The sequence below is a fragment of the Salvelinus namaycush genome, chromosome 8 (assembly GCF_016432855.1).
Source record: "Salvelinus namaycush isolate Seneca chromosome 8, SaNama_1.0, whole genome shotgun sequence".
NCBI lineage: Eukaryota > Metazoa > Chordata > Actinopteri > Salmoniformes > Salmonidae > Salvelinus > Salvelinus namaycush.
The window spans coordinates 7602172-7616645 of NC_052314.1; the positions used below are offsets into that span (position 1 = coordinate 7602172).

Consider the following 14474-nt stretch of genomic DNA (forward strand, 5'->3'; position numbering starts at 1 on the left):
CCGCTACCTTCCTTGTCTAATTAGCAGATGAAGAGGAAGTACTGTATGCTTGGGTGGCCGTTTAAAAAAAGGCATAATATAGCACACAGGAAGGAACACAAGTGAAGTGGCGCGTCCTCAAAGACACTATAGAGGAGCTAACAAAATTGTTTTGGTGTAATGCAAGGCTTTAGATTGGGCTTAATCACAGATAGCAGAGGTAGAGCACTAAGGTTTATGGTCCAGGGCAGACAATGATGTGAGGAAGTCTCTTTAAACCAAATAACGTGTGCTGGGTTTCACTGGTTCCGCTGCCTGGGTTTTCATTGGTACTAAATACAGGGCTTTGGGCACTCGTAAAAAAATAAAATAAATAGGTCTCCTTTGGGGTTGACTTGAACTGGCGGTGGATGCTAGGAATGTTTGTGTGCAATGTGAAGGTGTTTGTGTGCATTTTGTTTATTTGTACCTGTGAGTGTGTGCGCAGGCATGTGTGTGTGTTCATTGCACCCACCCAGTGAGCCTCTGCCCATGTTGGAGAGGGGGCTGGGGATGCGCCCCTTCCCCATGGTGATGGGGCTGGTCTTGTTGCTGGGGAACAGGGTGTGTGACGGCGAGGACGGGGAGCGGTGGGGCTCGCCAGTCTTGGATCGGGCTGAGAGGTTCAGGGGCTGCGTCGACCCTTCCTCCTGTGGAAGACGAGGAGAAAGAGCGGTCACAGGGGTAAGAAAAGGCTGAAAACACACCATGGACCTGTTACATGGGCAAACAATTCTTTTGACGTTGTTATGATGGCATTATGACAGACTGCTTCAAGTGAAGACCTGGTGAAAATGTAGTTGTCAGTTGAAGTGTGTATACACTGAGTGTACTAAACATTAGGAACATCTTCCTAATATTGAGTTGCACCCCCTTTTGCCCTCAGAACAGCCTCAATTCATTGGGTTATGGACTCTACAAGGTGTCGAATGTGTTCTGCAGGGATTCTGGCCCACGTTGACCCCAATATTTCCCACAGCGGTGTCAAGTTGGCTGTGTAACGGCTATCGTCATATTCCTCCTCCTCGGACGAGGAGAGGCGAGACGGATCGGACCAATACGCAGAGTGGGTAGTGCTCATGATAATTTATTAAATCGAAACTGAACACTAACATGAAACAAAATAACAAAATGAATACAACCGAAAACAGTCCCGTGTGGCACGAATACTAACACAGAAACAAACACCCACAAAACACACGTGAAACCCCGGCTGCCTTAGTATGATTCTCAATCAGGGACAACGATTGACAGCTGCCTCTGATTGAGAATCATACCAGGCCGAACACAAAAATCACAACATAGAAAATCAACCATAGACAAACCCACCCAACTCACGCCCTGACCAACTAAAATAAATACAAGACAAAGGAAAACAGGTCAGGAACGTGACAGGCTGGAAGTCCTTTGGGTGGTGGACCATTCTTGATACACACAGGAAATTGTTGAGCATGAAAAACCCAGCAGCTTTGCAGTTCTTGACACAAACCGGTGTACTACCATACCCTGTTCAAAGGCACTTAAATCGTGTGTCTTGCCCATTCACCCTCTGTATGGCACACAAGCACAATCTCAATTGTCTCAAGGCTTAAAAATCCTTATTTAACCCATCTCCTCTTCCTTCATCTACACTAAGGTGGATTAAGAAGTGACATCAATAAGGGATCACAGCTTTCAGACCTGGATTCACCTGGTCAGTCTATGTCATGGAAAGAGCAGGTGTTCTTAATATTTTGTACACTCAGTGTAGCTGTCGTGGTCTAAGTTCTGCTGAGGAGGATAATTTCTCTATCCAACTGACTGAAGAGTCTGTCGCCCTGATTCAACCTGACTCATCTATTGAACTGAGCCTCTGAATTATGTTGAAGCATGTCTGTCTGGGAGTTCAGATTGACAGAATAAAAACATTTGAAGCAGACAGAAAAGTTGTGTTTGTTTATACTCAGTGTAGACCAGTGTGAATGATGTGTTTGTTTATACTAAGTGTAGACCAGTGTGAATGATGTGTTTGTTTATACTCAGTGTAGACCAGTGTGAATGATGTGTTTGTTTATACTAAGTGTAGACCAGTGTGAATGATGTGTTTGTTTATACTAAGTGTAGACCAGTGTGAATGATGTGTTTGAGAGTGCAATATTGCTTTAATACTTTGGTCGTGTTCCCCAGGGCACCGTGTTGAGAAGCTGGGAAAAATAAGGCTTTGACCATCAGATTGCTGCCTAAAAAATGTATTCACTCAATTATCCCGCTCTCAAGTTGTGGCCATTTATAAATACATTTGATCAACAAAAACTTTTGGCGTCCCGTCTCCTCCTCTCTTTCTTAATCAAAGGTTCATGACCACATCGCCTCACATTGAGTTTGTGAGGAATCCCTGGAAGGGGATAGAAACTGGAAGAGAATCCGTCAACACCACCTGACTGGGTCGTGAAAGGGAATGCTAACAAACATGGATTTAATTTGGAACCAGTCTTGAGGAGAGGAGAAAGAACGTGATTTGGGTGGCTGGGAGGACATTGGGATGCCAGTGTGGAGGGTAGCGAGAGTGGAAAGGGGTTAGGGAATGTGGAAGTTTCAGGGTGGAAGTTTGAACTTTCAAGGGAAGGGTACTGAGTTCTGACTCCAGTCTATTCTGATGATGGTTGAGTAGTATTGTGGAGCTGTGGTGAGTTCTGACTCCAGTCTATTGTGATGCTGGTTGCAGCGGTGGTGAGTTCTGACTCCAGTCTATTGTGATGCTGGTTGCAGCGGTGGTGAGTTCTGACTCCAGTCTATTGTGATGCTGGTTGCAGCGGTGGTGAGTTCTGACTCGTCTATTGTGATGCTGGTTGAGTAGTATTGTGGAGCTGTGGTGAGTTCTGACTTCAGTCTATTGTGATGCTGGTTGCAGCGACCCTACATAGACACATGGCTCCCATTATTGCCTCGTCGAGTCAAGATGAGGCGTATGCTCTCGAGCTCACTCCAGTAAAGAGGTCTGGGCCCATGCCAAACAGCAGCCAGCGCCAATGTGTGTGTGTGTGTGTGTGTGTGTGTGTGTGTGTGTGTGTGTGTGTGTGTGTGTGTGTGTGTGTGTGTGTGTGTGTGTGTGTGTGTGTGTGTGTGTGTGAGTGTGTACACACGTGTGTGTTCATTCCCTTTCACTTGAATCATTGATTCAGTCAGTGAGTTATATACTGTATAACCAAGGTCCAAAACAAAAACACACAAAGTCAAGAATAAAGAGAAGGCTCACCTTAATGTGAGTGACAGGACTCAACACTCTCTTCTCACTCTTCAAGCCGGGGGACGATAGGGGGTCTGAGGAGTTGGGAGGCTGTGGCAGTGAGGCCATTTTGGCTCCAGGTGAGATCTGCATGCTGGCCAGCTGGGCGGCGTACAGCTGCTGCAATGAGAGGAAATAGGGAAACTGACAAGCTATTAACATCAGCAGCCAGCCGCTAGAGCTGGCTTGCTTCCCGCCTCCCTCGCGGTGTGTCACACGCCCACACGCACTTCAGAGAAAAAACAGAGGCCCTGTCTATAGCTGGTTGTGACTTGAAGCTAAAATGAAAAAGAAACCCACAACTATGAGCATTGTTGGAGGCATGTGTTTGTTTGTCAAGGTTCAGATCCAGAGAAAACATATTCGACTCAAACCATCGCCAATCTATCTACAATGCCGATTCATTCAACAGATGGTGGTGTTCAGAGTGGCTTGCTCATCGATTGATATCAATGCTTGGATCCAGCTTGAGGTTTGGAGTGTTCGTCAAAACTTCAAGTCAGAGAAATGCTTCAAGTTAAATGTCAGAGTAAAGTTTCAGAGAAAGATTCTTTTTTTTTTTACTCTTTCAAAGACTTAATGGAGAATAAACCTCAATTTCAGAGAAATCCTACAAAGCTTCAGCCATTCCAAGACACTTAGTAAATATTAAACAACCCAATCTAGAAAAGAGAAACACAGTCTCTGTCTGAGGTCCAGCAGTCTGAATCAAAGCTCTGACCACTGCCTAAAACCACTGTCAACCTCCGTTTGAGGACTTGACAACATATCAAAGCCCCAATCCTGCATGAAAACCACCCTGACATGGCTTGTGTTCAGTAAGACTTGGCCTGCCTCTCTCCCTCCTCCTCTCCTCTAATATCTCTATTTCTACACTCTTCTTTTATCTTCTCCTCTCCTGTCTCCTCTCTCACCGTTCTCCACTCTTCTCTCCTCTCCCTCATCTCCTCCCCCCTCTCCTCTCCTCCTACCTCCCGCTCTCTCTCTACTTGTCCTCTCCTCTCTTTCCCCCCTCTTCCCCTCTTCCTCTCTCCCCATTGTATCATTGCCCCAGTGTTGTGAGATCTGATTTCCTCTCAGTCTAAACCGCTAGGCCTCATGAGGACTCTGAGGTCCGTGGAGGAGGGTGGCAGACACACGAGAAGCAGAGCAGACGGGAGGACTGCCGCGCCGTCTCATTCTGTGGTTCAGGCAGCGAGTTGGACAGCCCTCTCTCGAGCCAATATTAAACACAAACAGAAGGGGCCCTCGCCGCGATGAAACAAAGCCCTGGTGTCACGTCGCTTATTTTCGTTTGGCGAGTATGAGGAGTGCCCGGGCCAACCTCTGGCGATATGAGATCTGCTCAGGAATGTGCTTTGAACGACTTTTAGGGCCTCGCGCGTCTATCATTCACGACCACAAGAGTAACTCGCTGTGGAGATGGCTGTTGTTCATAGAACTGCGGAGAAGGGGAGAGCTGAGGTTGAGGTATACACCCTGAATGTCTCCGAGGCCCAAGCACACGTACAAACACACACACTGTCTCTCTCTACTGAGCAAGGATTATGTATGGGAATGAGTTAGACAGTTAGACACTGGTAGACTGAGCTATGGGCCCCTATACCCAAGCACACTCACACAAACATTCACATTCATACCCCCACACAAACTAAAACAGAGATAGCCCCCCCCCCCCTTTCAATATGGCTGCCAAAACAACATCAGACAAGAGCTTTGCACAGAGAGCTGACAAAAAGCGACCAGTCGAACGTAAATAGGGAGTCAAACGGTGCACCTTTCTAGTAACCTAGTAAAAGATTGCCACAGTCATTTTTAGCCACATTGAGCCTTGTAAATGTATAATTTCATTATTGTTTACTTGACATTGACCCTGTCCTTGCCAACTGGCATAATGCTGTTTAAAGTCAAACAAACAAAAGCATTAAAGATAGGCCTTTTTCTCCCTTTTCCCCCAAAAAACCTGAGGGATCGATGGCTGGCTAGAAGCCAATGTGCAACGTAAACAACAGCAAACGGACCTCTCGCTGTTCAGTAAACCCTGAGGGAAGACAATGCAGTGATTTTTTTAAATTACAAATTGACAAACAGTCTTTAAAAGCAAAACTCGCTATTGGACGGGGGCTCTGGCTGTTAGTGCTAATTTGACTGAAACTAAATGATTAGTCTGTAATTTTCCTCCATCAGTGCTGGTTTTGATAGCCATGTTAGCACAATAATATGCTAAGAGAAAGGTTTGATGTGCATTATCGGGGGCTGAGTAGGAGTGCTGATCTAGGATCATTATGGGATTTAAGATCATAATAAATAAGTTAACACGGATTCTATACCTGCCCCTAGCGGGACTGGTACAATCCCCTTGGCTAGCTTCTTTTAGCTTTGGCTTTCTATTGATCTCAGTATAGGGAAAACACATGGGGGTTGGAATTTTTCAGCAGGTTAGCAGGGAGAGAAAGGAGAAAAGGGGACTGGCTGCCTGATGCTTACCAAGAAAAGGCTAAATGAACAACTTCTGGTGTGTGTGTGTGTGTATTCTTATGTGTGTGTTTGTGTGCGTGCGTCATGCGTCCTCACACAAGTACGTGTGTGTGTGTAAACGTACATATGTGTAAACGTCACAGTAAGCGTGTCTATATATACACTGCTCAAAAAAATAAAGGGAACACTAAAATAACACATCCTAGATCTGAACGAATGAAATATTCTTATTAAATACTTTTTTCTTTACATAGTTGAATGTGCTGACAACAAAATCACACAAAAATTATCAATGGAAATCAAATTTATCAACCCATGGAGGTCTGGACTTGGAGTCACACTCAAAATTAAAGTGGAAAACCACACTACAGGCTGATCCAACTTTGATGTAATGTCCTTAAAACAAGTCAAAATGAGGCTCAGTAGTGTGTGTGGCCTCCACGTGCCTGTATGACCTCCCTACAACGCCTGGGCATGCTCCTGATGAGGTGGCGGATGGTCTCCTGAGGGATCTCCTCCCAGACCTGGACTAAAGCATCCGCCAACTCCTGGACAGTCTGTGGTGCAACGTGGCGTTGGTGGATGGAGCGAGACATGATGTCCCAGATGTGCTCAATTGGATTCAGGTCTGGGGAACGGGCGGGCCAGTCCATAGCATCAATGCCTTCCTCTTGCAGGAACTGCTGACACACTCCAGCCACATGAGGTCTAGCATTGTCTTGCATTAGGAGGAACCCAGGGCCAACCGCACCAGCATATGGTCTCACAAGGGGTCTGAGGATCTCATCTCGGTACCTAATGGCAGTCAGGCTACCTCTGGCGAGCACATGGAGGGCTGTGCGGCCCCCCAAAGAAATGCCACCCCACACCATGACTGACCCACCGCCAAACATGCTGGAGGATGTTGCAGGCAGCAGAACGTTCTCCACGGCGTCTCCAGACTCTGTCACGTCTGTCACATGTGCGTGTGAACCTGCTTTCATCTGTGAAGAGCACAGGGCGCCAGTGGCGAATTTGCCAATCTTGGTGTTCTCTGGCAAATGCCAAACGTCCTGCACGGTGTTGGGCTGTAAGCACAACCCCCACCTGTGGACGTCGGGCCCTCATACCACCCTCATGGAGTCTGTTTCTGACCGTTTGAGCAGACACATGCACATTTGTGGCCTGCTGGAGGTAATTTTGCAGGGCTCTGGCAGTGCTCCTCCTTGCACAAAGGCGGAGGTAGCGGTCCTGCTGCTGGGTTGTTGCCCTCCTACGGCCTCCTCCACGTCTCCTGATGTACTGGCCTGTCTCCTGGTAGCGCCTCCATGCTCTGGACACTACGCTGACAGACACAGCAAACCTTCTTGGCACAGCTCGCATTGATGTGACATCCTGGATGAGCTGCACTACCTGAGCCACTTGTGTGGGTTGTAGACTCCGTCTCATGCTACCACTAGAGTGAAAGCACCGCCAGCATTCAAAAGTGACCAAAACATCAGCCAGGAAGCATAGGAACTGAGAAGTGGTCTGTGGTCACCACCTGCAGAACCACTCCTTTATTGGGGGTGTCTTGCTAATTGCCTATAATTTCCACCTTTTGTCTATTCCATTTGCACAACAGCATGTGAAATTTATTGTCAATCAGTGTTGCTTCCTAAGTGGACAGTTTGATTTCACAGAAGTGTGATTGACTTGGAGTTACATTGTGTTGTTTAAGTGTTCCCTTTATTTTTTTGAGCAGTGTATATAAACTCAGCAAAAAAAAGAAACGTCCTCTCACTGTCAACAGCGTTTATTTTCAGCAAACTTAACATGTGTAAATATTTGTATGTGTCACGCCCTGACCTTAGTTATCTATGTTTTCTGTATTATTTTGGTCAGGTCAGGGTGTGACGAGGGTGGGTATGTGTGTTTTTGTCTTGTCTAGGGTTTTTGTCTATCTATGGGGATTTTGAATGTCTAGGTATTGTAGGTCTATGGTGGCCTGAATTGGTTCCCAATCAGAGGCAGCTGTTTATCGTTGTCTCTGATTGGGGATCCTATTTAGGTTGCCATTTTCCATTCATGTTTTGTGGGTTATTGTCTATGTGTAGTTGCATGTCAGCACTCGTTTGATTAGCTTCACGTTCTTTTTGTTAGTTTGTTTAAGTGTTCTTCGTTAATAAAAGAAGAATGTATTCAAATCACGCTGCGTCTTAGTCTCCTCACTACGATGAACGTGACAGTATGAACATAACAAGATTCAACAACTGAGACAAACTGAATAAGTTCCGCAGACATGTGACAAACAAAAATTTTATAATGTGTCCCTGAACAAAGGGGGGGGGGGGTCAAAATCAAAAGTAGCAGTCAGTATCTGGTGTGCCCACCAGCTGCATTAAGTACTGCAGTGCATCTCCTCCTCATGGACTGCACCAGATTTGCCAGTTCTTGCTGTGAGATGTTACCCCACTCTTCCACCAAGGCACCTGCAAGTTCCCGGACATTTCTGGGGGGAATGGCCCTAGCCCTCACCCTCCGATCCAACAGGTCCCAGACGTGCTCAATGGGATTGAGATCCAAGCTCTTCGCTGGCCATGGCAGAACACTGACATTCCTGTCTTGCAGGAAATCACGCACAGAACGAGCAGTATGGCTGGTGGCATTGTCATGCTGGAGGGTCATGTCAGGATGAGCCTGCAGGAAGAGTACCACATGAGGGAGGAAGATGTCTTCCCTGTAACGCACAGCGTTGAGATTGCCTGCAATGACAACAAGCGCAGTCCGATGATGCTGTGACACACCGCCAAAAACCATGATGGACCCTCCACCTCCAAATCGATCCCGCTCCAGATTACAGGCCTCGGTGTAACGCTCATTCCTTCGACGATAAACGCAAATCCAACCATCACCCCTGGTGAGACAATACCGCGACTCGTCAGTGAAGAGCACTTTTTGCCAGTCCTGTCTGGTCCAGCGATAGTGGGTTTGTGCCAATAGGTGATGTTGTTGCCGGTGATGTCTGGTGAGTGACCTGCCTTACAACAGGCCTACAAGCCCTCAGTCCAGCCTCTCTCAGCCTATTGCGGACAGTCTGAGCACTGATGGAGGGATTGTGCGTTCCTGGTGTAACTCGGGCAATTGTTGTTGCCATCCTGTAACTGTCCCGCAGGTGTGATGTTTGGATGTACCGATCCTGTGCAGGTGTTGTTACACGTGGTCTGCCACTGCGAGGACGATCAGCTGTCCGTCATGTCTCCCTGTAGTGCTGTCTTAGGCATCTCACAGTACGAACATTGCAATTTATTGCCCTGGCCACATCTGCAGTCCACATGCCTCCTTGCAGCATACTTAAGGTATGTTCACGCAGATGAGCAGGGACCATGGGCATCTTTCTTTTGGTGTTTTTCAGAGTCAGTAGAAAGGCCTTTTTAGTGTCCTAAGTTTTCATAACTGTGACCTTAATTGCCTACCGGCTGTTAGTGTCTTAACGACCATTCCACAGGTGCATGTTCATTAATTGCTTATGGTTCATTGAACAAGCATGGGAAACAGTGTTTAAACACTTTACAATGAAGATCTGTGAAGCTATTTGGATTTTTACGAATTATCTTTGAAAGACAGGGTCCTGAAAAAGGGACATTTCTTTTTTTGCTGAGTTTATATATACAGTCGTGGCCAAAAGTTTTGAATAAAACAAATATTAATTTTCACAAAGTTTGCTGCTTCAGTGTCTTTAGATATTTTTGTCAGATGTTACTATGGAATACTGAAGTATAATTATAAGCATTTCATAAGTGTCAAAGGCTTTTATTGACAATTACATGAAGTTGATGCAAAGAGTCAATATTTGCAGTGTTGACCCTTCTTTTTCAAGACCTCTGCAATCCACCCTGGCATGCTGTCAATTAACTTCTGGGCCACATCCTGACTGATGGCAGCCCATTCTTGCATAATTAATGCTTGAAGTTTGTCAGAATTTGTGGAGTTTTGTTTGTCCACCGCCTCTTGCGGATTGACCACAAGTTCTCAATGGGATTAAGGTCTGGGGAGTTTCCTGGCCATGGACCCAAAATATCAATGATTCGTTCCCCGAGCCACTTAGTTATCACTTTTGCCTTATGGCAAGGTGCTCCATCATGCCGGAAAAGGTATTGTTCGCCACCAAAGTGTTCCTGGATGGTTGGGAGAAGTTGCTCTCGGAGGATGTGTTGGTACCATTCTTTATTCATGGCTGTGTTCTTAGGCAAAATTGTGAGTGAGCCCACTCCATTGGCTGAGAAGCAACCCCACACATGATTGGTCTCAGGATGCTTTACTGTTGGCATGACACAGGACTGATGCTAGCGCTCACCTTGTCTTCTCCGGACAATAATTTTTCCGGATGCCCCAAACAATCGGAAAGGGGATTCATCAGAGTTTCTTTGCTGCCCTTCTCGACACCAGGCCATCCTCCAAAAGTCTTCGCCTCACTGTGCGTGCAGATGCACTCACACCTGCTTGCTGCCATTCCTGAGCAAGCTCTGTACTGGTGGTGCCCCGATTCCGCAGCTGAATCAACTTTAGGAGACGGTCCTGGCGCTTGCTGGACTTTCTTGGGAGCCCTGAAGCCTTCTTCACAACATTTTAACCGCTCTCCTTGAAGTTCTTGATGATCCGATAAATGGTTGATTTAGGTGCAATCTTACTGGCAGCAATATACTTGCCTGTGAAGCCTTTTTTGTGCAAAGCAATGATGACGGCACGTGTTTCCTTGCAGGTAACCATGGTTGACAGAGGACGAACAATGATTCCAAGCACCACCCTCCTTTTGAAGCTTCCAGTCTGTTATTCGAACTCAAGCAGCATGACAGAGTGATCTCCAGCCTTGTCCTCGTCAACACTCACACCTGTGTTAACGAGAGAATCACTGACATGATGTCAGCTGGTCCTTTTGTGGCAGGGCTGAAATGCAGTGGAAATGTTATTTTGGGATTCAGTTCATTTGCATGGCAAATAGGGACTTTGCAATTAATTGCAATTCATCTGATCACTCTTCATAACATTCTGGAGTATATGCAAATTGCCACCATACAAACTGAGGCAGCTTTGTGAAAATTTATATTTGTCTCATTCTCAAAACTTTTGGCCATGACTGTACATATACAGTTGAAGTCTGAAGTTTACATACACCTTAGCCAAATACATTTAAACTCAGTTTTTCACAATTCCTGACATTTAATCCTAGTAAAAATGTCCCTGTCTCAAGTCAGTTAAGATCACCACTTTATTTTAAGAATGTGAAATTTCAGAATAATAGTAGAGAGAATGATTTATTTCATATTTTATTTCTTTCATCACATTCCCAGTGGGTCAGAAGTTTACATACACTCAACTAGTATTTGGTAGCATTGGCTTTAAATTGTTTAACTTGGGTCAAATGTTTCGTGTAGCCTTCCACAAGCTTCCCACAATAATTTGGGTGAATTTACACCCATTGCTCCTGACAGACCTGGTGTAACTGAGTCAGGTTTGTAGGCCTCCTTGCTCGCACACACTTTTTCAGTTCTGCCCACACATTTTCTATGAGATTGAGGTCAGGGCTTTGTGATGGCCACTCCGATGCCTTGACTTTGTTGTGCTTAAGACCCATTTGCGACCAAGCTTTAACTACCTGACTGATGTCTTGAGATGTTGCTTCAATGTATCCACATAATTTTCTGTCCTCATGATGGCATCTATTTTGTGAAGTGCACCAGTCCCTCCAGCAGCAAAGCACCCCCACAACATGATGCTGCCACCTCTGTGCTTCACGGTTGAGATGGTGTTCTTCTGCTTGCAAGCCTCCCCCTTTTTCCTCCCCCTTTTCCAAACATGTTCATTATGGCAAAACAGTTCTATTTTTGTTTCATCAGACCAGAGGACATTTCTCCAAAAAGTACGATCTTTGTCCCCATGTGCAGTTGCAAACCATAGTCTGGCATTTTTATGTCGGTTTTGGAGCAGTGGCTTCTTCCTTGCTGAGCGGCCTTTCAGGTTATGTCGATATAGGACTCGTTTTACTGTGGATATAGATACTTTTGTACCTGTTTCCTCCAGCATCTTCACAAGGTCCTTTGCTGTTGTTCTGGGATTGATTTGCACTTTTCACATCAAAGTACATTCATCTCTAGGAGACAGAATGCGTCTCCTTCCTGAGCGCTATGACGGCTGCATGGTCCCATGGTGTTTATACTTGCGTACTATCGTTTGGAAATTGCTCCCAAGGATGAACCAGACTTGTGGAGGTCTACACTTTTTTTTCTGAAGTCTTGGCTGATTTCTTTTGATTTTCCCATGATGTCAAACAAAGAGGCACTGAGTTTGAAGGTAGGCCTTGAAATACATCCACAAGTACACCTCCAATTGACTCAAATGATACCATTTAGCCTATCAGAAGCTTCTAAAGTCATGACATCATTTTCTGGAATTTGCCAAGCTGTTTAAAGGCACAGTCAACTTAGTGTATGTAAACTTCTGACCCACTGCAATTGTGATACAATGAATTATAAGTGAAATAATCTGTAAACAATTGTTGCAAAAATTACTTGTGTCATGCACAAAGTAGATGTACTAACCGACTTGCCAAAACTATAGTTTGTTAACCTCTTTGGGCTCAAGGGGCAGTATTGAGTAGCCAGATAAAAGGTGCCCATTTCAAAAAGGCCTCGTACTCAATTCTTGCTCGTACAATATGCATATTATTATTACTATTGGATAGAAAACACTCTCTAGTTTCTAAAACCGTTTGAAATATATCTGTGGGTGAAACAGAACTGGACTTAGAGCAATTTTCCTATGTGTATGTCATAATGCAGAATTTTGCTGGCTGTTCTGAGACCTGTGTATTAATTTGCCTGTCCTCTATTGGTTGAGATGCACTGCATACGCCTTCCACTGGGTGTCAGCGAATAGGGAGAGTTGAAATGGAGTTTCTACGTAGGTCCCAAAGGTTATAAATTGCTTGGAACCGAAGTGTCCCATCTTTCCACTCTTCGCTCTGACGCAGGAAGGGTCTTGGCATGTCATTTTAGAAGCTCCCGTATTAGCTCCTAGATATATCCGGCTCTGTTTTTATTCGATATAGGTGTTGAAGACATCGTAATGTTGTTATTTTAAACCGAATTATATCAGTTTATGTCAGTATATTGCGATTTTCGGGTATTTATTTTCGTGACGTTTTAGGAAGTTGGGTATCTCTGGCCCACATGGCTATTGTTTATTGCTAATTGCAACGTTGAAGACGACGTTCTCCAACCTAGCAACGATTCTTTTGGACAAAGGACACATTTCCCAAGATTCTGATGGGAGTTCATCTAAAAGTAAGAACTATTTATGCTGATAATTCATTGTTCTGTTGAAAAATGTCAAATGCATAAGACGCCATTTCCTGCAGTGTAGCCTTGCGTTATCGCAGCCTGTATTGCGCAGTAAGGTTAATTTTAAAAATGTAATTCAGCGATTGCATTAAGAACTAATTTGTCTTTCAATTGCTGTCCAACCTGTATTTTTTTTGTCAAGTTTATGAATAGTATTCGATAAGAAAAGGTGCCTTTACAAGATGGCGCCGGACAGATTGCTTGACATTATGGACACTATTCTCATTGTCTAAGCACGATTTGTGCCGCTAAATATGCACATTTTTGAACAAACTCTATATGCATTGTGTAATATGATGTTACAGGACTGTCATCTGAAGAATTCTGAGAAGGTTAGTGAAACAATTAATATATTTTGGTGGTTTATACGTTATAGCTATTTTTGCCTTGAATCAATGCTGTTGTTATGTTTGCTATTGTGCTAAGCTAATATAACGCTATATTGTGTTTTCGCTGTAAAACACTTGATAAATCGGAAATATTGTCTGGAATCACAAGATACCTGTCTTTCAATTGCTATACACTATGTATTTTTCAGAAATGTTTTATGATGAGTATTTAGTTATTTGGTGTTGGTGTCTGTAATTTTTCTGTCTGCTTTCGGTGCAATTTCTGACTGTAGCTGCAATGTAAACTATGATTTATACCTGAAATATGCACATTTTTCTAACAAAACATATGCTATACAATAAATATGTTATCAGACTGTCATCTGATGAAGTTGTTTCTTGGTTAGTGGCTATTTATATCTTTATTTGGTCGAATTTGTGATAGCTACTGATGTAGTAAAAAACTGATGGAGTAAAAATAGTGGTGTCTTTTGCTAACGTGGTTAGCTAATAGATTTACATGTGTCTTCCCTGTAAAACATTTTAAAAATCGGACATGTTGGCTTGATTCACAAGATGTGTACCTTTCATCTGGTGTCTTGGACTTGTTAATGTGTGAAAGTTAAATATTTAAAAAAAATATCTTTTGAATTTCGCGCCCTGCACTTGAAGTGGCTGTTGTCATAAGTGTACCGACGTCGGGCTTGCACGCCAAACAGGTTAACAAAAAATGTGTGGAGTGGTTGAAAAACGAGTTTTAATGACTCCAACCTAAGTGTATGTTAACTTCCGACTTCAACTGTATATAGCATAAGAATGTTGTGCCTATGCTCTAATCTCTTCAAAGGGTCAGATGTATGCTCCTTCACGTCTGCCCCAAAACATTTTGATTTGATTCTCCTGTTAAACTCGGAAGTCACACAAATGTCCAGCAATGAATGAAATCACACAGGGCAAAACAAATCTGCAAAGCCCTATATTTAGCAAAGTAGGGAAAACCCTTGATTCTCCGCATATCAGTGTTGC

General features: G+C 44.3%; 1 protein-coding gene across 1 annotated transcript in view; it reads right to left on the reverse strand.

Moving 5' to 3' along the window:
* LOC120052349 (transcription factor SOX-6-like) overlaps nt 1-14474 on the reverse strand; it is a 183676-nt gene that overhangs the window by 34873 nt on the left and 134329 nt on the right. Inside the window, exons 10-11 of the mRNA XM_038999204.1 lie at nt 3254-3403; nt 494-668 (exon numbers count right to left, since the gene is read on the reverse strand). Of these exons, the coding sequence (XP_038855132.1) occupies nt 494-668; nt 3254-3403 (325 nt within the window). The remainder of the gene's footprint in view (nt 1-493; nt 669-3253; nt 3404-14474) is intronic.